The 27,518-nt window shown below is 35.2% G+C and overlaps 1 protein-coding gene and 1 long non-coding RNA gene across 3 annotated transcripts in view; one reads left to right on the top strand and one right to left on the bottom strand.

Moving 5' to 3' along the window:
• Positions 1-27,518, bottom strand: part of PHF14 (PHD finger protein 14) — a 163,086-nt gene that overhangs the window by 70,441 nt on the left and 65,127 nt on the right. For both annotated transcript variants that reach the window (XM_061344711.1, XM_061344710.1), the window contains exon 16: positions 27,289-27,410. In XM_061344711.1, the coding sequence (XP_061200695.1) occupies positions 27,289-27,410 (122 nt within the window). The remainder of the gene's footprint in view (positions 1-27,288; positions 27,411-27,518) is intronic.
• Positions 34-27,429, top strand: LOC133207625 (uncharacterized). The gene is made up of 2 exons (XR_009724095.1): positions 34-155; positions 27,275-27,429. It is a non-coding gene; the product is annotated as an uncharacterized LOC133207625 (long non-coding RNA).

Raw genomic sequence — 27,518 nt, 5'->3', positions numbered from 1 at the left:
AGCAAACTCAACTTTTTGTCATGAGCTTATAGTAGCGACAAGGTAGCTGTTCTCCTTTACTTTAGGTACTCTATCGAGAGCTTTATCCACATTTAAAAATCATATTATAAAAGGTTTCCACGATTGCCTCCGAGGATGAGTTGTGGCAGAGTTGTGTCTCATGAAGGATATCTACACAGTAAAGTGATAAGAAAAACATATTAACATTGAAAGATCATAGCAACTCTGCTCTGTTTCATGAAACATTTTAACATCACACTAAATTCAAGCAATGTGTATGCTCAGATACAAACAGGTTAAGACATACCAAACTTCCAGGAGTCTCTAAGTGCCAAATCATTAAACTTAATTAAGTACAGCATCCTTTTAACTTATTCTCAGTACAGCTCAAAGAACAAAAGCAGTCCACCATAAGACAGAGAAGATAATTTTTTTCTTTGTTTAATCATAAAGGTAACAATTTATGACAAGTGGCCTTGACTGTGAAGCTAGCATTTTCCTCAGATTTGAATACCACACAAATGCAGCTATGGGACTTGACTACATGACAAGCACAAACAACATGGGTGCTTGCTTTATAAAATAGCATTTGAAAGAAAGTAAGTCTTAGGATTTAGGAAGCATTATGTAAGAGAGAGTTTCTTTCGTAATGCAATGTAGTAATTCAGTACATAGAAATCTTTAGTCACTTCTGAAACTGTCTTTGACGCAATAATTCAAAAGCTTTCACAGGTTTTTTTCCTACTTGTATTTCCTGCCTCAACACTTGCAGACATACTTTTCAAGAATTTTTTTTTAAGTTAATATGATTTTAAAGCGCTGATTCTCTACATTTCAACTCTAAAACTATTTGCAACACAGCAAATTAATGTAACAGATACAGTGCGAGATTTTAAGTAGAAGAATAATCCACGTTGTTTTTAAAGCTGTGCTGGCATAACACGTCAGGTTTTGAGGAAATACCTATATTAAGTCCCCAGTGCATTTGTTTTGTTTTCTTCCTTCAAATGTGCTAAAGTAGAATTGTAAATAAAAAATAATTCTAAACTGCTGTCACACTTTAATAAAATAAAACTAATAACAATCTGATCAACAGCAGCTGTGGTGTTGCCGCACGTACATTGCAAACTAATTTTGAATGTGGGGATTTTGAGACTAAGAATTAGAGGGACAGCAGGGAGGTAGGGTATGTAAATCCCCACTTCATCTCTTAGTTAGGACAAAACTAGAATTTTAATTCTGGTGTCCTGAACTGTAATTCTACACTCCAATACTGACGAAAACAGAGGAAAAGCTGAGCTGTAAAACAGAAATACTTTTAATAGTAGTCTTATTACAGTCACCTTCCCTTAGCAAGTACAACTGATTTTGTTCTCATCACCTCGGAGTGGGTGAGTGTGACATGAGGGCACACTGAAGTGCACAAACATGAAGGGTAGCATCAGCAAACAATCTGAGATAAGCTCAAGGTCTTTCTGCCACCTCTATCCTCTCAGCCACAGTATGAGTAGCTGCAAATGTACTATTGGAGTTAGGTCATCATAATGTGATGGGCTATGTTCTAGCTGGGCTAAGCAAGGCTTGGATATGAATACAGCAATCCATACTTTTAATACAAGTTTTGATTTCTGTTTCTCAAAATGAGCGTGTGTATATAAATATCCATATAAGTATATGCATATCATGATTGCATTTATATAAATTTATATTTATATATCATTTGTATATGAAAATTATATGTATGTAAATTTTTTAAATACATGAAAAAACTTCATAGCTGAACTAAGAAAATAGTTACATTTTAACAATAAGCTCACAAATCAAAGTAATAAGATAAACAAGGCTCACAGGGGAAAATTGTAGTTAAAGAGCAAAGCCAAGATGCTGATTTTTTATAACGTTCCAGGTAATGCTGTAATAACACAGGCATCAATAATAGTTACCAATACTTCAAAGGGAATTTACTTTTTAAATGGTTGGACACCTTTTCCATTGCTACTGTTTTTAAAATTTGACTTGACATCATTTATTTTACATGATTCAGGGTTATCTTCACCCCTCTCATCTCTGAAGTATTATTTAGTTAAGGAATCACTAGTGAGTGTCTAAACACAGTTCTAACCAGCCAGACTGGTAAAAGAGAAAGGAATGTAAATATAATAGGGTTTTTTTTTAAGCTTGTAGCCCACAAACATGACTACTGATTCTGGGGAATTACTTACAGAAAATTTTTCCTGGGACCTCCCACATTGAGGACATTTCTCCTGTTCTATTCTCTGTTTTTGCTTTTCTCCTACCCTTACATATCATTTCCCAGCCCTCCTTCATCCAAAGAACTGCTCCCATTCCTACACATCCACTCTGATTTCTAGTGACTGCTGTACCCAGGGCTGCCTGCAATAGCTGAACTAGCATTTTCAGCCTTATCAGAAAAAAGATTTACTGAACACAAAATACCTGAAATGAGGACAGTGAGCGAAACTGCACAGCCTTCCCTTCTCACCAGCAGATGGAACAAGTATCAGATGGAAAAAAAAAAAGCATCATGGGTAATACCGTAACAGATGCTTTCAGCAGGAAGGTTCTCAATTGCATATTTGGCCCTTTAGAAGAGTTCCTCTTTCCCAGTGCTTTCTTTCATTCCAGGACTAAGATAACAATGAAAACACTTTCCTTCAAGTTTTAGTACAAAGGGAAAAAAACACACCAATGTCTCTCATTCTCCTCCTTAGCCACACCCGGCTGGAATCTGCTTCTTCAGTTATGCAAATATTGTGTGTGTGTGTGTGTGCACAAATATGTGCAAATTTCCCTTTCAAAAGAATTTACAGCTCAAGAAACCCCACAAATTATTTCAATACTTTCTACTGGAATTGCCAAAGGTCCTTTCTATTTGTGTATCAGTTACTGAAAAGTACAAATTCCAGATAAACATAATGCTTGTGTCAGTAGTTTTGATCCTTGTTCATTTTTAGCCACCTTAATTAATACTTGCTTTCATCAGGTTAAGTACCAATGTGAGAATAATGGCTCTGGCTGTTGAGTGGGCACAAGTAAACTACATTTGCAACCATAATGTAAGCTCAGTTTATCTTCAAAGGTCTGAAGGTAGGAAGCTGCTTCAGTATACCTTACCAATTCTGAAACATTAGGACTCTCCCACCAGGTAAGTCTGTCAAGCCTGAAGAGGTATTTGGGAAAAACTGTAATAAGGTAAGATGGTAATGAGAGAGAGGAAAAAAGGAGTATTTAATTATAGAGGAAGTGCTGACAGAGACCAATTTTAGAAGGCAAGGAACCGTATCTGCAATAAACACCAAACCATCTGGAGGTGATATAAGTAATAGGCATTTTTAAAATTCAGGCTGCTAAAGATATACCTCTTGATCCCAGGAATTAATGTGTACCCACAGCTCCATTAAATTGATAAGAGTTACAGAGCTCTTTAGTGGGGGAAAAAAAACCCCAACAAACCAGACCCCTAAACCAATGATGATCAATGTGTCTTCTAGACACTGTTAATTACTTCAATTATTCTCAGTATTGATCAAGTTTTAAATATTAACAAATGCTTCCTGAACGGTTACAGATTTCTATGTGCTAATATACACACTGATTAGCCTGCAAAAAGTTATCTGCAGGACAAAATAGCACAGCATCTGAGGTACCACCTGAATAGAAAAGCTCTGCTTCGTTTCAATAACTAGAACACTGGAGCATAAATAGCAGCACAGAGCTGATCACTGCACAAACATGTTGACTTGAGGTAAACAAATAAGACTAATAGTAGTCGTGATTTACAGAATTCTGTTCTCCAAGTACTACTACGTCCACTTCAAAATAAGAACACATTTTCAATCTATTTCAAAGCCCTAAAGAACAGACATATCCTATACAAAAGATTAAATAATGTTTTCACGTATGTGAAATGGTTTCATTCAGTAATAAAAATGTCATTTTCCTTCATTCTGCACTTTCTTTGTGAATAGAAGCATCTGAGAACCGATGAAAAAAAATTTCAGTCAATACACCCAATACGCTACATGAAACCCAGCTTTCTCTTAAAAGAGACTGCATTTACAGACCTTGTCACAACAAGGTCCTTGATGTTATCGAAGCAATTTCAAGATACTTTAATCACTGGCAAAACTCAGTAACTTGACAAGAGAAATTTGGGCCAGGAAGATTTCAGTAACTTGAAAGGAAGCTTATTGAGTGATGTAATTTCATTTGGATGTGACTGAATCCAATTGATCTAGTTTCTGCAATGCATATCTTCCCTCTGCAGCTGTCTCTATCTGATTCAGTGTGCAAGTGCAAGGAGTGACTATCCTTTACCACTCAAAGCAAAACTCTTTTCTTCCTCCTGCTATTATTTTGAACGAGCATATATGGAGAGCATTTTTAAGTTTCATCTCCGTACTCACTGTAAGAAAAGGTATACTCAACTGAATGTCAAACCATGAATTCAACCAAAACTTGTGACTGCTAGCATATTCATTATGCAAAAATAGGCTGTTAGAAAACATATTTATCATTATTAACCAAAAATACTCAGTTAGGGTTTGAATAACACAAAGTCATGACACTACATAACTAATTTTAAATCCCAACTGCACAATATCATGTGATCTACCGTGTAACAGATTGTACTTATTTACAGTTGAGTACTTAGATGCATTCAAAATAAAAAAAAAAACAAAACTGCTTGGTTTGCAATGAGCACAATAATTTATAAGCACAGATATATATGAAATAGTATCTTCCCATGCAAGTTTGGTTTACACTAGTTTTAACAGAAAAGAGGTGTACAAGTAGGAACTTCACAGTTAAATTTAGTTTTTAAACATAAAAATCCTGTGGTATAGACAGGGACTTAACAAAGCCTTGAAGGGAGACAACTGGGCCACTATCCATGGATCCTGCTCATGTAGGTTGATGCACTGCTAAACGATGGACACCTTGTTTACATTTCATCAGAACTACCGGGAACTCTGACACTGATGTGCACCTCAGATATCAAGTGATTTACATGTGTCAGTGTACTATTCAATAAAGATATTTTCTTCAAGCTCAGAACAACTTTTTCAACTTGAATTATTTTGTCCCTCATCAGGAAGTGATCCTTCTCAGACATTTGGCTAACTGAAGATTGATGAACAGTGTAATCAGCATTATATGGTAATGAGACTATAGCTGAATCACAATGTGGCAATAGATGTTGCCAGCAGTACATAGCTGGCAAGTCAGCTAAGCTGGCCTTCACTCACTCAACCTTAACCACAGGCTGGCTGTGCACACAAAACATGCTTTACCAGCTGAACATGACTAGCTGGCTTAAAGACAAAACTTTCCTCAGAAAACACAACTAGCAATGAAAATGGAGCTAAAAATCAACTGCCAGTCCTTCAATCCCTTCCCAACTTCCTGCATCACAAAAGATGACATGAGTTCTCCTGCAATTCAGTTCATGTCTAATCTATGTATGTCGAAGTTTTAAGAATTAAGGTATCTACAGTTTCAGGAACACTCAGGCTCCTCTGAAGCAGCATGCACTCCAGGCATGCCCACTGAAACAGCTGCAGAAAAACCACAGCCAGGCCCTCAGCATCAAACACTTTGCCTTATTCCAGAGCAGGCTGAAGGGGCTTTGTATTCTGTTAATGATAATAGTTTATGGTGTATCTTCCCAGAAAAATTCTCTCTTGCATGAACTGTGTCTAATTAAAACTTAATCTATCAGTAAAGTAAGTCAACAGCACAACCTCAGGAAAAATGTTTAAATTTCATATATTACATGATTTATTTTATTGTACTACAACTCACTGCAGGAGAACTGTGTACTTCTTAACTACTGTATAAATACACTAACACACCATTAATCTCTGAGATCAAATCTTTTACTGGAAATAAAAATCTAAACTTCTTTCAAATACAGAACTGGCTTTGATTGCTTATTATTGTGGGTATTATTAGGATACACTGTGAGATATTTTAATGAGTTAGATTATGAGGTAGACTTGACATAAAAATATTAATAGAGGAGTCTTTCGAATCAACCCGAAAGTTGTTTGCTGTTGTCATCACTATTACTGTTTATTCCTTACAGAAAAGCAGAGGAAGTAATTTGGGTGGGTTGGCTCCTTAACCCTGGGGATTGATGTGTTCTAAATAGAAAAAATCTAAATTTCACTCCAATGTCTACGTTTTAAAACTCAGCAGTCGCCACCAGGGTCTAAATGAGTTGCAAAGCCACTGGACTGCATGGTTTTCATGCTGCTCTTAATGAAATTGCAGGCCCAAGCCACCAAGTTAGCCATCACTTATTGATAAGTTTATTGGCATCTGTGAAACATTCAGAATCTCCTGTGTGACTTCAAAATGTTAAAACCTAAGCAGGACTATCAGAGCACCACAAAACAAGCCAAAGTAGGCCCAGTGGTTTCCCGCTTAGCTGCTCTATCAAGCACATGTCTAGTAAGTGTGAGCTTTCCTGCTGTAGGTAACAAGCTTCATGTAATTGTATTAGTCTGCTCATTACAAAACACAGATTCAGAGCTAACAGATAAGTATTTTTTTCTTCATTTTAAAAGTAATTTCTTGTTCAAGAAATGTTTTTATCTCCCAAAACTCTCACTCCTAGAAATCTTAAAACTGTAACAGTTCTACTACAAGCCATTCAAGCCTCTACAAGCATCATGTGGAACCAAGCTGCTGTGTACCAGAGCCCAGATCAAAATCTGCAATGCTGTTGCTGATACAGAAATCAATTAACATCAGGTTTTATTTATAATTTACATTGAGAAGATTAATGACACTACTGAAACTTTATTATGTATGGGAACATCGTGTCCAGAGAACAAAGGGAGGTATAAGTACAGTCTTTCATCACTGCTACGGTTTTAAAATTACAACATAATTTACTACTTCATAACAAAGACTATAAAAAGCTGCAGCATGGCTTTGCAAGAGGAAACCTTGGCTTGTCAAAGGAAAAGCTAGGCAGAACCCTGCAGGTGGCTGTTGTGAAAGGGAAGGTTATCAAGTGAGACAGAGGGATGATTTTTCATGTAAAATTTACTCAGAGCTCAGAGAAACACCTCACCCCATTGTACAGATGAGGAACACCAGAAGAACGTCTGTATGATTAAGCAAGAAGCTTTTTACTGAACTAAATGTGCAAAATGAATGGCAGTAAATTTGAGAAGGCAAAACCCCAGACGGATCCAATGAGAAACAGAAAGGAATTCTATGAAAATGTTAGCAGTGAAAGGGATTTCAGAGAAAATACAGACTGGATTTCAACTGGTAACACAGAAAGGGATGATGTCTTTGATGCTTGAGATCTTTGTGCTCAATGCCTCAGTGCACACAGTGAAAACTTGCTCTCAGACCTCCAGCAGTGAGACATGGGAAAGAGAAGGACAGCCAACAGCATGAAAGCAAGAAGTCAGGGGCTACTACATTTCAACATATTCCAATCCATGGGGATTATCCAACAGGTCTGAAAGGGATGCTTGTTACCTCAGTCGGGCTCCTGTGTAAGATCTAAGAAATATCATGACAACCAAAGCAAGTCTGACAACTGAAAAATAGTAAGTCCATCTTTAAGATTCAAGACATGCCCATTAGAAAAAGGTAGTAAGTAGGACTTAGAAATCACAGGCTGCATCACCCCTGCCCTGCAAATGATCAAGGAGCATGATCCCTCAGGATCCATTTTCAAACACAGGAAGGACAAGAAAGCTATCCAGAGCATTCAGCCAAGATTAACAAGGATAGATGAGTTGTTCATGTTTGAAATTAACATGATGAAATGACTGGCTATGTGGAACAGGAAAAAGCAGTGGTGGTTACATACTGAAATGTATTCAGCATAAGGTTTTTCAAGCAGTCCCCTAGAGCACTTTCCTTACTATCTTAAGTACAAGGCTGGATGAATGGGTTAAAAGCCAGCTGGACTCAAAAAGCAGACAATAGCTTGAGATCTAGATGGTGTTCAACAACAGAGAAAGCACCACGGGGGGTGATTTTGGGGCTAACAGAATTCATTAAGTAATTATTATAATGATAACCTCTGCACCTTTCAGAACAACACTAAATTAGGAAAGGTGGCTGACAAACTGGACAGTAAAGCTCCAATCCAAAATTTGCTAGATTTCTAAGTGCTGTCCAAGATTTATAATCATCCTTCTTGTGCATAAATAGTAAAATATTTAGACCCTGATGCCATCCTAAAATTCAGTAGTATTTGACACAATAAAGGCTCTCTTTTTTGATTGGAAGGTGATTTTATATTCTACAGAAACCTAGATACTACAAACCAAATAAAAGTCAGGAAAGTTATAGGGGTAAGTTGTATAACTGTGAGCATATCTAAAGCATATTTGCAGACATAAAAAAAAAAACAAACAACAAAACAAAAGAACACCAAGCAACCCCCAAAACCCCCCAAAACATAAAACTGGTATTATTTGTGAATATTTACAACCCCACAATAATTTTTTTTATGCATGAAATGGCCTAAGTAAAAAGCTCCCAGATACATTTAATTTTGTTTGTAAACACAAGTCAGAAAAGAAAAGCATGGAAAATATAATGAATTCACTTGCACAGTACATACACATCCCTGTATTTTTAAAATGCACGTTAACACTGGATCACCTTTTTGTAAAGGCCAGAAAGTTTTTCAAACTGAATGATAGATATAGAAAAGCTGGGAAGATGTGCTTCAAAATATATTTGCTTAACTTATAAGGCAAATATTTCATATATTCCATTATAATTTCACAATTTATTTTCAGTCTTAATTTTTAAAACTCTACATCAAAAATGACAGTTTTCTAGGTGTAAAAGCACTCAGAATAGAATAAATCTGAAGTATACAAAAGCAGGAATTACGTTCCCTTTTCAAACAAGTTCTGGAACATGCAATATTTAGTGACAGTTTTTTCAAATGAAGCCTGAAGTTAACCAATATGTATAAACAACAGATATATTTACATTTGTATCATAATTGAGCTATATACAAAAAGCCTCACACAACATTTTTGGAATTCAGACAAAGTATTTAGAACAACAGTTCTTACAACATGGTTGTTCTATGCCATGGCTGAAAGTGGGCATGTAAATAAAATTCAGGTATCATACACAGATGGATCTCAAAAGCAGTGACAAAGATCAGTTCTATGATAAAGAAAAATCTATTAATAGCATCCAAGACAATGCCAAAAGTTTGATAAAAGTATAATGAGAAGATGCTCTATTCGAGGAACTTTATGCTAAGTATCACATAAATAATTTCCAAGAGAACTAAAAAAAATAAATAAACCCACTGTGATCTACACTGTACCATGTTTATTTCTCAAATAATATAAAAAAGGGCTCTCAAAAATTATTTCATTTTAACAAAAATGGACGTCAAGAAAGGTTTTGCAGATTTTCCACAATGCCATTACCATTTAACTGTATTATTGATTACTTTCAGCAGTACACCAACATAGTGTAGATAAAGCATGAAGCATGGTTTGTTTCAACTGAATCAAAAGATGCAGTAACTTCTTTAGGCAGGAAAAGAATACTTTATTTGTAATATATACTCCCACTATATCTTGGCACTAAAATCTTCATGAAATAAAACTAAAGCAAAACAAACCAATAGGGTGAAATGATGCCTTATCCTATGCCATGCTGCGTGTAAGGTAATTATTTTTTTAAGTTTACCAGTTTCCTAAACTTTTGTTACTGCTCTTGTTGGGCACTTTCAGCCAGATCTGCTCCGCAGTGTACAGTTCCTTCTGCAACACGTCAACAAACTCAGCATTTAGTCCAGGCAGAAATGAAACCACTTTTAAAAGCAATTAGTAACAGGCTTAAATGCATTTCAAACAATGCACATATATATATATATATATCTTCAGAACATGAATTTGGGAAGAAAAAGATGAAATAAAAGACTGTACAGCATTCTGCATGATTTCAGAACTACAAAGAGTAGATTAGGCTTTTTGCCTTTTTCATGTTCATGGTCATCCTGAAATGTCCCCTCCCTATTCCTTTTCACTATTTTTGTCCCCTCAAGAAAAAAATAAAACCACCTCAGAATGTGAATGTACCGACTCACTGGAATGACAGACATACAAAAGGTAAAAATGACAGATACAAAGTTGTCAAAGAATTATATTTCAAGAAAATTGCAAAGTGCTTGAATCTCTGACTGTGATTACTTATTTCTCAGCTCTCTCCTTTCCCACTTTTTCTAGAGAACAGAGAAAAATTGAAGTATTCCAAATGAGGACTTAACTATTTTATATATTTTTAATTAAATGGTCAAGACAGATGAATGATAGCATGCAACATCAAAGAAAATATATAAAAACTTAAACAACGAATTTCAGCCAAAAAACCCTGGAGGATTAATAATCAATACATACTTGATTAGTTAAGTCATAAACCCAGTATTTTTCTCCTTTTAGAATGAAGTGTTTCTAAGTATGCAAAATTAATACACTGTAACCATAATCATATCAGCAATGCTAATTATGGTTTAGCACTAGTTTTTTTGTTATTGCTTGCTGTTCATACTTTTAAATTGACACTTTTTCAGATAGCTTTACTAATATTTTCATTAATCAGTAAAAAAAATTCAGCAGAACCAGCCTTCACCTATTTATTGTACTTAGATATTTATGTGTACCATAGAGTGAGGTATATAAACATAAACAAGCACCTTAGAGGCCTCTTTGCCTAGCTTGTGTTCTCTGCCTCTCAACTTGTAAGCGAATTGGACAGATTGCTGTTTTAAAGAACAGTTCATCGCCTATGACACTGCACATGCTGATGCTCAAATATACCACCAGGAAGCAAAGAGGAAAAGAAAAAACCCATCAAAACACCTTGAATAATGATTGGGGATCATAAAGGTCTTCTATCCATGTATTTTCAAAATAACAGGTCAGTATCAGAGACATTTCACGACCATAATAAATAAACATCCTCTCCCACTGTACCATTACAGTAGCTGAAAGTTTACTAAGATACCATTTTCCAGTCACTTCCCCTCTCAGCTTCACTGACTTAACCATAGCAAACCTCTCCTGTCCACAGAGGCTTCCTATCCACAACTCTCTGTCCATGGCTCTTTAAACAGTTTCAGTATTTCTCCCCTTCTGACTACCATCCACAGTTTTCTTCTTCCATTGTCTTTCTCTCACATGCCTGACTTTCCTCTTTCAAGTCCTGGAGCTTGCAAAGTCTGTATTTTGCTGCCTCTCCACATGAGCTTAAGACTGTCTCTCAATACTGTTTCTGCACATTTACCACCCAAACTCAGGTCCTTCTCCAGCTTACCAGTCTCAGTCCCACCAATCTCCATACTTGGCTGCAACTCCCAGTTTTTTTGCCCAGACGACCACAGCTCAAGGGTTTCTCCGTCTAACCCAAGGCCCTGTTCATACAGCAATCTGCATAACTTTGGCTTAGCTTTATGGAGGAAAACAAGATGTAATACAGGAGAAAGCCAAACTCTGCTAGATAAGTAAAAAAAATTGTTGTGTCTGTTGATTTGAAATGGTATGCACTAATGACTCAAGAAAAAAAGAAACTACCCAACAAAAAAGTGACACAGAAATTAGAACCCCTGAGAATACAGTGGAGAATCTGAAGATGACATTCAGCAAGATCAGGACTAGCCTGATCTAGGAACAACAGAACCTGAAACATCTTCCCCTTAACAATGACTGCCTGACCAGCAGATTCATTAGACATCTGCATTCATACTATGTGTATGATGCTCATAATAAAGCTTAGCCTAGCAACATACTAGTCCTTACCAGAAGTGAATATGCAATTATGTATTCTTGAGTTATGTACATTCTGCTCGTACCTCCCTGTGAATGACAAACAAGTGAAGTGACCCAGGAGAGTTACACACTTGCCCAAATTCAATGCCTCATTTTGTTCTTCTTGTCTAGTGTAGCACTTGTCCAATCTCCATTTGAATCAAACAGACTTCAAATCACCAGTCACTGACACCACTGTTGACCATTTTGTTCTCAATTTCCCCCCAAGTCCTGCAGCAACTTAGTGCTCCAAGGCAGGGATAAGCAACTCAAAGCTCAGATGACAAAAGATCTAAAAACTGCTGTACTATGACTCTGCTAGTTATGAGGAAAGTATTCCACTCCCAATATTCTTAAAGGCTTCCAATTTTCCAGATTTCATCGAACTGACATAGATATATTTAGTCTTTGTCCTTGGGAAAGAATAGGAGATCTTTGCCAAAACTCAATTAACTGATCAAAGACTTCGGTTCACTTCTCTTCTTAAAGGCCTATATGTGTATATGTTAGGGAGGGGGTGCTGCTATAAAGTTTAAAAATAAAGTAAGTTTCAAAATAAAAGTATCAGGTCTTTTAATAATATAATTTCATGTGTTTTCTATGGTAAGAGGACCAACTGAAAAAAAGAAAAATATTGAAGTTTCAAGTATTATATACTATAAAATCAATGCATGTTTCCTTTTCCACAAAAGGCAAAGTTTACAAATACCCAGCAATGGCAAATTTCTTTTTTAAGGTGTCATTTTCTTTCAGAGAAGAATCTGGAGGAAATGACAGTAAACCGGAACATAGCATGTGCTTAACACTGTTTGAAATCATACACTGACTACTCCAAATACACACACGTGTGCAGATATACTTATCAAGAGTCTATACACAGTTACGAGATACTATCTACAAGGTGAAGAAGAGGCCAAAGTGGTTTTGGTATAGCTTAGAAATTAATGGCTAGTTCACGCAAACAGTTCAAGTCTTCAAGGAACTACAACCTGCATCAGACAAAACCTTACGGTTAGTAGTCTTCTGCCACTCCTCAGAAAGCCAGCTTGTGTATTCCCCACTTTTGTTTTGAATGAAGGGGGAGATCTTAACTCTTAGCATCTGTAAAACCTGCACCCACAACCCCACCTTGTAGGCTACAGCACTACCCACCAAAGGTGATAATTTAGAGTGACAAATCTCCTGTCCTCACATTCTCTGTCCCTTGGGAAAAGGACATCCCTCTAGTGTAACACTGCTAGACATTCACTCCTAGCACTTCTTCTCTGTAGCAAAGAAACAATGACGAGTTTTAGCTATAACATTTATAATTTTCTGGGGTTGAAAAGAATTGGCAAACAGCCCTTCACAGTTGAGTTTTGGGAGTTTCTGTGTGTGTCTCTCAGTCCACTGCTATGTTAGATGATGCAGCTCTTTTAAGGCAGTTTGACAGGTGCTCACTGAAAGCTATCGCTAGATGGAATGATATTCTAATGCACTGAATTTTGAAATGCATTTTGAAAAGTCACTTTTCAAAGAAGGCAGAGGAAAGGGCTGGAACTGGGATGTCTTACCTTAACTTACATAGTGGAGCCTTCCACCAAGACATAAAACGTTCAGTGGAAAACTGTAAGCATTAGCACTGGTGGTTCTCTCGTATGTTGCTCAACAAAGTAACCTTTTAAACTACAATTACAAACTACAACTGTGACACAGTTTTCCAAAGACATGGATTAAATAAACAAAATAACTGAAATACTTTCTCATCCTTAAGTACTATTCTCAATAACTCACTATATATTGACTACAGGAAAATGTTTCTTTTATAACAAACCAAAATTTTTAATAGTTTACTTCTATGGACAATAAATATGCTTTATTCCTAAACTCAGCACTGGTGAAACTACCCCTCGAGCACTGTGTCCAATTCTTGGCTTTCCAGTACAAAAACCATAATGGAGTTATAGACACGAATCCAGTGAAAATGATTAAGGGGCTGGAGTATGTGTCATACAAAAAGAAGCTGAGAGAGCTGGGTTGAGAAAACATATTTCTTAGTGTTCCAGTGAAAGGATAAGAGGCAATAGGCAAAAACCGAAATAAAGGATTTATTTTTTTAATCATAAGAAGAATCCTTTTTTTTTTTTTTTTTACTATGAGGAGGAACAAACTGCCCAGAGAGGCTACAGAGACTCCCTCCATGGAGATACTCAAAACCCAGTAAGACATTGCTGTGAGTAATATGCTCTATCTGATCTTGTTTTGAGTTAGGGGGCTGGGGACTAGACCAGCCCTAGAGGTCTCCTCCAAACTCTATTCTGTGATTCTGCTTTTGATAAAAGCAGAAGTGGTTCAGAAAAGCCTTTCAGAACTGAAGAAAATTAAACTCCTGCCGTTTACTTATTGTTCTTTAATGTGAAAAACTAAGATTACCACTGGAGTTTTAAAAGCCCGCTGGTTTTCTTATCTCTTTTTCACAGCAAGTGTTATTAAAAGAACTGTCAGTAGGTACCAGCAGACAAAAGGCTGTTTTTATGTAAATTTAAACAATTTTTTACTCAGACTGGTTACAAAGTAACACTATTTTTTTTTCTTTTCATCTGCTCTGCATTTTAAGATACTATACTGCTGCTTTCCCCACTTTTTCCATAACAGTGCTTGCACAATCTCTCAAAAATGGAAAAAAACTTCAGTTAAATATTACTGGATTGATTCACATCACACAACTGGACTACTAAAACTAGCACTACTATTTTTACTCATGAGAACAAAATCTTAACAGATACTACTTTTGGTTTTAAAAAATGACATTTTAAGTGTTTTCTCCTCAAGTGCTTTTCTTAACATCCCTCCACAGACAGGTAGTTTTCAGTCTTCATCAAGCTGGAAAAATCTAGGAGTTGCTCTCTTTTCCTGTCAATTATTACAAAATGGTCTTCAATACTGAAGCAAAGAGATTTATAAATAAGGCTATCCCTGGCACAATTTCTCACGCCGTTAACTGAATCCCATTTGTTATTCTTTCTGAACATCTTAAAAAATCAACTATTCTTTTTAAGTGCCAATTTTCTGGTCACATTTTGTTCCATCCTCAAATCAACTTTCCTTTTCTCAGTTTCTGCATCATCAAATGGTAATGCAAAATATACACTGTCAGGAAGTTACGTTCCTAACAGTTTCTAGACTAGATTCTTTCTAGTCCACTACTTTGAGGTTTACAGAATTTGAAAGCTGATTTCTCCTCTATGTATTACTTGTTCTCATTCTCTCTGCCTAGCTACCCCTTCTTTCGTCTCATTTTCTTTCCTCAGTTTCCTAAACACTCCCCCTTGAGCATCACTCCCATATTTTCACCTTTTCCCCAAAATACTTTAAAAAGTATAATTAATTTGAACAGAAATATAATTTAAATATCCTAAATGTATAAAAAAAATGATGATGTGGGTTGCTCTGGACTTACACAGATTCTTGCCAATTAAACCAGCTATGTATTCTGTTGCACCTACTTAATGTCTAGTTCAATAAGCATTTATAGTAAAACATACTTTCAGAACATTTTTCCACATCCCACCTCAGGTACTCTAAATTTTTACATACAAGTTAAAGGACAGCAAACGAATACAGACTCCGTTACCTCTAAAACAGCCCTACAAAGGAAATTCACCATCTCAGTGGACTTCACAATTTCACAAAGACAGTTTAAAGATGACTTTTTTTTGTTTGTTTTTATTTAATTGCCTTTCACCAGGTATAAACCACAAAACTGTGTTTATGCTAATCACCGTGCTCTCCATTAGATGCAAAAATACAGGCAGCAGTCTCATCCATACTCTTACATTTTATTCACCTGGATTGCTCAGCAGAGATGGGAATACTTAAATAAGCAGCCCATACCACAGGGTCCACAGAGACTTCCATTTGAGGCCTGGAAAGCCTTACTACAGGCACACTTACATAATAGAAGATTTATTTCCTCTCCTCCATTTCCCTTGGTAGCAACATCAGCACCAGGCATAATTTGTCTCTGACGTTTAGTAACAAGAACACTTTAGAAAGCTCTTCAAATTTATGAGGTCTTTAAATCCAAGGATAAACCTTGGCTGCAGTTTACTCTGAAGTATGTATTTTTATTCATACAGTATTACCAAATTACAATCAAGTTGCTCCTATGCACTTTTGGTGCTGCTATTGCTAGCTTTTATTGCTGTATTAAATTGTTAGCAAACAGCTAAAGGCTGCCAAAACAATTTCATCACATCTATTTCATTTTTAATAGCCTTTTGTAAGAAACAGCTCTGAAATTATTATTAATACATTATGGTCAAATAAATGTCAACAAACTGTATCATTTGGGTTACTGTCATTAGGATTTTTACAATTTTTTTAGACTTTATTAGAACACCATTTTTTAGAATTTATTAAGTTAGCTATCAGTCCACTACTACAGCTGAATTATACTTGCATTTATTTCCAGCTATTTAAGCTAAAACTAAGCAGTTCTTCAACTTTAAGTATCGGTACCATATTCACCTTTGGCTATCACTACAATTTCCGCTTTCTCTCAAAACAAAAAAACCTCACCATAAGTGCTTTAGCACATATGGGATGCTGAAGCTTTCCTAAAGTCCTGAAGGTGCAAACAGATGCCACACAGTTTTCCTAAGACACATCAAACACTTAAAACCCAGTTGTGCACATTAGCTTTCAGGAAGAGTAAGGATATACTAGTCTGTATTCGCTTTTAGCTACAAAAAACTTAAATTACAACAAACGGAGGTTCTCTGCCCAGAACTTAAAATTATTTTGAATTTCTCAAAGCCCGCATGCCTTCTCAGCCAAGTAACAAATAATGTGACAGCAAACATGTTTTAATACATATATATTTTCTCTCAAGTAAGTTACTACACAAATGAAACTCTATGCTTATTTCCAGTGACTTCAAACTAAAATATTTTATTCATATTCAGATGTTCCCTCAGGGAAAAAGAGTGACTTACAATGACATCAACCATCATCCAACAAATTAGAAATGGATGGCAGAAGGATAAAATAAATGAGGTGCCAAGAAAACTTCATACATCCTTAAGAAAACAAAAGCAAAAGCTATGGTTTTCAAAGATAAAACTTCTATACTGTGCTAGAAACAAGCAAGGCTTTTCATCAGTTCTGAAACAGGGAATCGAAAACTGCCAAAGGATGCATGAACCACACTTAAGACAAGCAATTTTTCTGCCCAAGTGTTTTTACATTATTTCAGATGCAGAAAAGCTCCTGTATGCCATCAGTGGGCAGCATTTCTGTTTTCTCACTCCATAAAAATGTATCCTTTTCCAAGTGACAAGTGCTGACCTTTCAGTGTACTACATCTGCTCATGCTTTGCTCCTTTCTGCAATCGTTTCTAGTAATACAGATCAAGAATGACAAGCAAAAATAAGTGTGCTGTGCTGTATAGCTGATGTGCCTGTGTTAGCTGATTAGAAAGGATACTTTACTGAATTATCATATTTGGTGTCCAATTACTGCAAAGCAACAATATAAATTAACCTTACAGAAGAAGGTGTTCAATGTTGATGCTGACAATACATACCTTTCCCTTCCCCCAGACCCAAATCCTATGTCAGAAACTATGTTTATCTAGAATGGCTTTGGTTTTGCCTTCAAAAGATAACAGATTTCTCTAGTAGAATTCAAATGCTTGGCCACCCTTCCTCCACTTTCTTAACCTAACTTTTGTTTCTTTTCAGTAAGAAAAGGGAATGTCAGCAAAACAAAATGTCACCATTAAATCATTTCATAGCATTTTGTGTCAGAAATGTAATGGAAAATGTGCACATCATGCGAAAGGTTACTGTTCTTCCAGAACATCTTTTCACTTGGTTCAGAGCTCATCCCTCTACATAACTGTGCAGGCACTACTGATGGTTGTTCTCCCTAGGCTTAATTTGGCAGTTGAAGGATTGTGGCATTTTCAGGAAACCACAGTGCAGTGATTTCAGTAGGTATCCAGCTGAAAGTGATGCTATGATTTAGAATAATTACTGTGTTTAACTGCAATGGTAAAAGTCAGTTACTGCACCATATTCCAATGTCATCTTATACTTTACTGTATATTTCCTAATATGGCATCACATCAGATCTCAAAGTCAGAATCAGAGGGACATATTGTTCATGTTCCTCAATAGTAAATACACATGAAATACGACAGCATTATCGAGTTTGACAACTGGGCGGACGAGTGGTGAAGAATCAGTTCAGCCAGTTAATCAACTGAAAATTAATTTACACTTGACCTTTGCATTGTTACAATCAGTGATATGAAAAAGGAAACAGACCTATATTACTTTCTGCTAAAAACTTTTAGATATTCTGGAAGAAAACATACACTTCTCTTTTTTTCTCTTGCATATCCTTTCCACACCGTCTCAAAACTAAGGGAAGTTACTAAGCCTTCTCAAGATGAAGTCAGAAAGGCTTAAAATTTAGCTGTAACTTGAGTCAAGACAGCATGGCAAATTCGTAAAATTGTGTGCTTCTCATCTCCACAAGACAACAGTACCCAAAAAACATTTGTCCAAACGAAAATATAAAATTAATATAATTAATATAAAATTTAAAAAAAAAAAAGACACTTTAAGACAAACAGCAAGATTCAAAAATTCATTCAAGGGGTAATTAAGTACTACCTTAACCATTCAGGGATACTGAATTCCTGCCTTGATAAGGAATCTTGTCTTAGGCATTTTGAATGGCCTGAAGCAAATCAGATTTAATTTCATTGAGATGAAAATGTAAAGGAATCACACAAAGCAGAAGTAATAATAGCAATCTCAACTGTTGCAAAGGAGAATCCAGTTTGCAAGGCAAAGCAAAACCTTATTTTAGCCTTGGATATGGTATACATGACAAACATCCAAACCCCCAAAATAATCAAAATAAAATAACAATTATGTCAAAGAAAATAAAATTATAAGGCAGAAAAATAAATGAAAACCATATAATTCTATTTTATAAATTCCTAAGTTTTGCTTACAGGAAAAAAAAAACCACCAAACTTTAGGTTATCCAATCTGTAATTTCAATAACCACACCAATAGAGAGCTAAAGTAACAGTGACAGTAGACAAAATGAAAAATCTAGTGGATGTCAGCACTATGCTGACTTAACAGTAACAACAAATAAAATGTACAACTCTAACCCTTTCCCATAAAAAACCCATTCTGTAAAATGATTAATACTAAATTTCACCATTCTCAAATTATCTAAATACTATTATACACCCAATTATTTCAGCTATCTCAAAATAAAGTTCAATAATAGAACTCAACTTCCTGTAGTATATACTGCAAAAAAAAAGCAATCATTACTAAATATAATACTGAAGAAGCATTATGACAGCAGGGTTTTATTGGTGTTTTATTAAATTATTTTTCAGTTTATGTTTTTAAAAGTATGTTCTCAGGTAAGTAGCACTGCAATATCTTAGGCAACTGAACTATCAAACTAAAAATAGCAATAGTTCATATACATGTAGATTATCTATAGCCCCTTATGTAATACTGCCATATGCAAAATTCTTGATTTAGACCCAAATCAGTAACCAATTGCAGGCAACTCTGATCCACTGATTTATTAATGAAAATGGTGCTACGCTCCATTTTAATCATGTGAAGAATAATTCTGGTCAATGCTGCAAAAATTGACTCAAAATCCTTAAGCTTACTGATTATCTAACTGCTTTTCATATATAAGCTCCTTTGGTAATATAAAACACACTCACATTGCACCAAGATAAAATTTGTTTTGAATAGTGTATACGCAGTTTTGCACCCAAGCCTCAGACTTCCCATTATCAAAATGCTATACAGATTAACTACAGATCAAAAATTGTAAAAGCATTGGTCAGCAGCAACAAAAATGAGGAAAAAAACCCACATGTGTAACAGTATGCATCACTATTTTGCATATTAAGATTTCTTGCTGAAATAGTCCATAATACACATTACAGCTTTGTGGACAGATACTTAGTTCAGAAAACTGACTGCACAGATGCCCACTTGATACTAATTGTGACAAGCCAAAAGTGATGCTGCAACATAGCATTCAAATGGCTACTGTGTCCTGCTGTGGTCTTCCACCACATTACTTTAGTACCTGAACATGAACATTCTCAGATTATAAATTTCGTAAGTATAAATTTCAGTTTCACAGCACTGTAGCAATAGCTCAGCTTAATGATATAACACAACTGAACTGATAAAGAATGTGACATTTGTTTTCTGAATATCCTGTATTATGAAATGCTCTGATGTGATAACCTTGCTGCACTGAAAGTGACTGAAGCAGTTTGGCCAGAATGATGGAGTATCTGACACATTTAAACACCAAGTGAATTGAATGATCTGATACAAGTTTGATGCTGGAAAAAAAAATTACTGAGAATGACCACATAAGTAAGGAGCTACTAACCCCATGAAAACAGATAGTTTTGCAGCCATAACCTATTACTGGCAAACAGACTGGGAAACAATTTGATACATCATCTTTCCTCCATCATCACAGGTACTGTGATTTCATTTCCCTGCACCTTGTTTCATTCAAGTTATTTTAATCTTCTGAAGATGCACCACGCTCAATGACAGCTTTATAAAAAAAAAAAAACCTCACTCATTACTTACAGAAGAGATAACTAGGACATCATCTGCATTATACTTTCTTATTAATTATTCCAAATCCTAGGAGTTACAGAAGACAAAAAAGTGCAAAGGTCTCTGATGTATGTATTTCCTAAGGCAGCCAGGAAAGTAATACATAAAACTGAAATTCACAGCTGGTTTGGGAATAGATGACAAGTTCTGAACATATTTTCAAGTTATAACATACACATCCATGATTGCAGGACAAACTTCCCAAGCAGCTGTAACTGAAGAAGAGAACTATATTTTTTAAAAATCACCAATCAGATCACTTATTTACAAGTGGTCATCTAGTTACAGACTCCTAAAGTTTATGACATTGGTACACAAGCTTTTCAGATCAGCAGACTTACACTTGTACCTGAAGAGTTCATAAACTTCTACTGTTCACAAAGGTTCTACAGATTAAAGCCCAGCATACAAGAGCTTGACAGTCATTGGTCTACAATCATAAAAAGATCTCCTTTGAAAAACTACACTTCTTCACAGTATTTCAACGGGAAATGCCATTATATTAAAAAACATATATAAAAAAAAATAATCACGTACATTCTACCTGTTCCCCAGAGGGGAAAAAACCAAAAATAACAAAAAACCCAAACAAATATCACCCTTTGCTATGTCTGCCCTTGACCAGAAAGCACTGGTAGGCAGAGTAACCTTCCATGCAATTTTGCTCTCTTTTTCAAAATGGAGGCTCAAATCTAAGCTTTACATAAAAATAATGTAAGATGGTCTTGTGCACCTGGCTTCCTCATTCTGAGATAATGCAGAACTGAATAGAAACAGCTCTTTTAATCGTGGCAACATCTACAAAATGTCTTGTTTGGGTCACTCCTATGCAGATTAACTCTTAAGATAATACTGTATGATCTTGAAGGAACTAAGAATCAAATCAGAGATGGAACACAAAATCAGTTTTCAAAGACCTGAGCTTCTGCTCTTTAGATAGCTTCAATTTCCATGAGAGTTAACCACAAATCAGGAGAAAAAAAAAATAATGTGGGCTTCAGCTCAGATTCTGCTGTCTCATTTCAGGAAAGTAACAGGTAAATATACTAAAGAAATCCTTTAGGTACCAGATAAATAGACTGGTTGCTAATAAACAGAAAATTCCGGAGCCTGCCATGGACTTTTTGCAGTACGACTTCAAATGTTCCAGGCATTTGCAGATTTACGTAGCTGGGTAACCCAGATGCAGAGATGCCTTGCACTCTGCTTCTCGACAAACACTGGGAGTCTTGCTACCAGACCTACACCTGACTTACAGGTACTCCACAAGAGAGCTTCACAATGCCTGCAGTGTTTTTTGGAATATCTGCCCTAGCATGTGAATTTACTGAAAAATCTGTGGCATGTAACAGTAAAATGCAATACAGCATAAGTAATTCAGTTTGAATAAAATCCCATCAACAAAAATGTGCATGTCATTATATGTATTATCCTTCTATCTAGCATAAAAAGAATCACTTTTTAGAAGGCAATAAAATAAGGTAAAATGACAGATAAAATTATCTAACAGGTAACTTAAGCAATTGGAAAAACTAATGTGCAGAATTAATCCCTATAAACTATATGGCAGAAATAAACTACACACCTGAATGGTAAGTTTCCTTTCATTCAAGTAGCTCATTTCAATAAAATAATGCATTTGTAATCCCCTGTAAAACATGAGATTGTTGCAAGTTGTGTCTGAATTAAGTAACATTTTCCTTGTGATTAATCTCAACATTAGCAGCCTTAAACTTTTGAAACAGCCGTAAATCATGGGCTTTCAATTACTAAGATGGATTGTTAACTTTGTTGCAGTGCATTTAAAGTAATTCATAATTAATGCACTCATTCTGGAATAAACTTCAGCTCACACAGAGCTTCAAAACTAGCAGCTAACAGATAAGGAAGAAATCTTTAACTTGAAGGGTGAAATGCACCTCTGAATGAAATATAAGAAATACAAATGCAAAGATGAACCTATACAAGACGAACTCATCTGAGGAATATGGCGATTCAGTTTCAGAGAGAAAATTTCCAGAGAATTCAGAAAAGCCTGATTAGAACGCGTTTTCTGTCAAAGCCAGAATTAAAGTAGATCACTTTTTGTAGCTAAGGACTCAATCCTTTATACAGTCTAAATTATCAACCTAAATTTGATACATACATTTGTTGTACCAGAATTACAAATGCTGCATACATTTTAAAGATTTTCAGTTATAGTATGATTTGATGACTCAAAGTTATGCCAAGACTCAATTTTACTTGAGAGTTTTGTTTTGTTGTTTTGGTTTTTTTTTTGTAGTACATAATAACACTGCATATGTTTTTTTCTTTTTCCCTTCCTACTCTTCACCTTCCCCCTTAAGGCTTGCCTTGATAGAACGAGAGACACTGCATACAGAGAGTATTACAATTGCTTGAAACATACAACTAAGTATATTGGGAAAAACAAATACTCCCACATGTAGCTTATTTCCTAGTAAACATGCGCCCTAAAAGTAACATACATGCTTAACAATTTCTTTACATTTTTTAATAGTTTATATGCAGCATTCAGATCTTTAAAAAAAATTTTTCTCTATACTCTTTCAAATACATGACTTAAGTATTTTTTACCTTCTCTGTAATGCTGAATAATTTTGCCTCAGTTGCTATAGATCAATCAAAATAGGACATTTTAACTTAACTGACAACGAAGCATAAAAATTCAATACATGAAACTATACAAGAATTTATTACAATACACTTGTGCTTTAAACTGTGGGATGAAGAAATGCAGTGCTTTTTCAGAGATATCTTTAACCTGGTCAAATATGATTTTGCCCCATACGTAAACTATATTCTAATTTTATTCTGCTGTTTTCAAATCTAGTATTGAGATTATCAATTTTATATAATTCACTATATTCCTAAATATTACCCAGGGATGTCTTAAAGCCAGTGACTGAAGGGATAATACTTTTTAATAGCAGCAGTTGTGAGGGCTGGATTATTTTTTGGGAAATGGCCACTTCTAAAAAAGTGAAGCCATTCAAAAGTCTTCCCTAGCGAGATTTTGACCTAGATTAGACTGTGTATGCTTCTTTAAAAAAACCCACCTTATTCTACATATTAATATAAAACACCCAGTTAATCCGGATTTTTTTCTTTTAGCAAAATGGAATAGACAGTAATACTGTGCTAGATCCACTTCTTGTGTACAGTCACTCTGTCACTTACTCTGGAGTATGGGGCAAGATGGAGAGCTAGCTGAACTATTCACATTGAGCCACCTGAAATATGCTTCCTTATCCAAGTTTCTACTAAATATGGTTAAGTTCTAGAGGGAGCTACAAGGGAGATATTTTCTTAATTTATTAGCGACTCATGCAAATGCAAGACAGTAATAAAGCACTCAGGAAACCTATAAAATGTCTAAACTATACACAACTTAAAGATTGACAAAAAGAATGAAAAGCATCATTACCTAAACGTTTTCTAAACCAAACAGTGGAGATCACCTCTAAAAACAATTTATCCTTCAAAATTATTTTCCAAGTTTATTAGAAAATTTATCTTTCACATCAAGCTTTAGAAACTCCTGTGTTTCAAAAGAGGTCTTCAATCTCAAGCAAATATTTTCAATATCTGATTACTCCTTAAGATCTAGCAGTACGTTGTTATACGTACCCTCTGGCTCTACAATACTTTAATTTCAAGCACATATTATGACTCCTTTCAATGAACACTTATCTCTTTTATCAAAAAAAAGAAGTGTCGTGTCTCCATGCCTTAAATCAAATCTATCTGCATCAAACTTAAAATATGAAAACCCCTCCATATTTTGCTATTATTCCTCTCAAAACTCAATTAGAGTTCATTTGAGTAAAAAGTTATTCAAAATCCAGACCTGAATTACAGATACAGCTTCCTTACTGTCATTTAGAGTGATACAGATCAGAATTCGCCTCATTTGAGTAAGTTTATTCAATTAACTTTTCACTGGTCGTCTCATTTGTAAATCTTGACACTACCATTCACTAATCTCGTAAAAGTTAAAAATTTCAAACGTATTAAGTTCAATAAAACTTACACAGATGTATAGAAAGGAATTTATAAAGTAAATTAACTGCGAATTCTAAAAACAAATATAAAATTGAAAAGTATCACAAAAAGGATCACAAGACTGATACTTTTTTGTGGACAAAACCACAAAACCTAAACTTTCAGTTCTAGAGCATGATACTCTACTGAAGCAGTCTATCTATATAATCTGACATCAGTGACTGAGAAGTACTGTCTTTGCATGTCTATAAGATACACATATGGCAAATATTAGCAGGGAACGTGTCAATATATTTTAGCAAAGCTAAAGTTAAGGTATTCTCAATTTAACCATTTTTTGGGTACAAAACTGTAGTCACCAAGGCAAACTTCAGCCAACTAAGGAACCATCATCATTCATCAGAAGTAATGTACTTTTTTAGGAAGACTTTCAAACTCTCTCACAAGGAATTATTTAAAGATTTAAAACTATATGAAAAAACAGGTTCTGTAAACACACCTCACATAGAACAAATAATCCCTCAGCCATCCAATGCTACACAGAAGAATTTAAAATGGAGTCTAAAAAAAGTGAATCGCCATTAGTCAAACAGTAATAACTGAACAATCTATGGTTTTATCCTACATTCATTATTATACACTACACTTTTTCAATCATTGCTTAACTTCCTCTTATTCAGTTAGCAACCCCAAAGTGAGAGCACCACATATAGTTTAGAAAAACCTAAAATTTTTAAAAGCAGATTGTTCGAGAGTCATGTAACCAGCCCTGACAGAGGAAATACACAGCAGAAAAAGCTAGAAGGCCCATGAAGATTATAAAAAAAGATACTAAAATAATTCAAATTTACTAAGTACTTTAGCACCATTTTGCAATTATCAAAAATAAGCCTGCACAGCAGTGGTCAAATAACCTGAATAAAATTGCAGGTATTTATAGGAATTACCTAAAGAAAAGCAAGCTTTATTTACATCTGGAATTAAATTAAAAAAACCTAATATGGAAAATACGACAGATTAAGAAAAAAAATAATCAGAGAATTATGAAAAAAGGACTGGAACATAAGAATTTCCTCTCTCTTCCCATGCAGGATTACTATCTATTTCCAAGCCCAATTCTAAGGATGGCTTATAAGAGAAGTTATTGGACTGTGGCATGTAGTATGCTTATTTTGAGCTCATCTAAATTGCTACTAAAATATTTTCACGTAGCAAACAAGACATACCACTAATTTCCTACCATATTCTTTAACTGCAACTTAAATACACAGTTATCCATGGCATTTTCTCATTTTACCCTTTATGTCCTCAAATGTGGTATTTAACACTTCTAGAAAAAGCTAGAAGAAGAAAACTAATTCACTAGCTTTTTCACAGTGAAGCACACTACATGGTGTTCCCAGGATTCCTTCCCACAATGAAAAGGTCTTCCTGCATCTTTCATTTTTCGTGCACCATGGGGCTGAAGAAAGCCCTTTATCTTGTCATGGGCAGTTAAAAACTGCTGCCATCAGTTCTCATGAGTGTAACTGTATCAGCAATCACTCTAACATCCTGTCTCTATTTCAAAGTCTAGTACTGAGCAGGATCTAGGAGTACCTAGCAGAAGTAGGTTGTCTATATATGAGAGTCATACAGTTACTGATGAGCTTCTACAGGCACTCTGCCTCCAATTTGGAAATAAAAATACAATATGGCATACAACCCTTGACATTTTATCAATTTCTTCAGTAAATCACAGGCTGTAATTGATACTAAAATCAGCTGTTCTGAGTACAAGACGTCTGTATCTGGGACACATACTGATTCCAAAGCTATTGCTTACATGTATCATTGACTGACTTTTCTCATAACCCTCTTGAAAGAAATTAAAAGATGTATTTTGGAATCATCCCTCCAGTTAAAAACAACAGTTCCACTTGAGCTAAAGAGGAGGTCTTATCCAGACAAGTCTAGTTGAAGCACAGGGGACCGAACTATAACACTATTTTTATCTGAACTTATTATGAGATCATTTTAATGAAAGCTCAGTAGATTCAATTGAAATACACTTTCTGGTTGCTAAGCTCCAGTATTCTTCTTTAAAGAATTGTGAGCAATTTCTACATCTTCACAAAGAGGCGACAATGCTAGCTATAAAGTCAGAGTCAGCAGAAGTTGCGATCAACAGTAGCTATTCAATGGCAGCTATTCTACACTTTAATTAGATTTCTGCACCTACTAAAAAACCTTTCAACAGATTTTTTTACTTCTGTTTCAGATAAGAAACATGATTATGAAACACTTTAATAATATGCATGATTAATGGATGTATGTTAATACGTTTTTAAAAACATACATCCCTCATAATCCACATTTCAGCTCATAAAATTGTTAATGATGCTAATTTAATTACTTTTAGGATGCTCCTGTAGCTTTAATGTCATTAAATTACTGGTTTATCTTTCTGACTTGCTCCGAAACATTGACAATTCACCCTGAAAAGAGAAAATTATTTCTCTTCTTTTAGAAAAACAGATTATCTTGGTTATTTACATCTTAATTCACAGTGTAAACGTGTCTGGCAGGTTAATAAGTGAATCAAGTCAATATTTTTAATGCAATGTTTCCCCTAAATAAATTTTTGTTTGTTTTGGTTTTGTTCGGGTTTTTTACGCACATCTTCTTTGTTATAATCAAAATGACAAAGTGATGAAGATGGAACTTTAATTTCTTAAAGTCAGAGCAACAAACCTACCTGACTAGATTTTCATTGTCTCCAGTCCCTTTGCAGGTAGCACATTCAGTCCTTAAATCCTCTGACTTGGGTTTCTTTTGTAAAACAGACTGTCTTTGTCTTCTTTCTCTAGGAATCCGTTCCTGTGGTATCAGAAAGCAAGAAAGGAATGGGGAGAAGGAGGGAAGGAAAGCAAATATTTCAATTATAGCATTGAAAATAACACTTCAGCCCAAAGTTTGATTTTTTTT

This window comes from Neopsephotus bourkii, unplaced genomic scaffold (assembly GCF_033783945.1).
Source record: "Neopsephotus bourkii isolate Nb327-2 ecotype Australia unplaced genomic scaffold, CSIRO-AGI_Nbou_v1 NB_233, whole genome shotgun sequence".
In the NCBI taxonomy this organism is placed as follows: domain Eukaryota; kingdom Metazoa; phylum Chordata; class Aves; order Psittaciformes; family Psittacidae; genus Neopsephotus; species Neopsephotus bourkii.
This window is presented reverse-complemented; position numbering and strand designations above follow the sequence as displayed.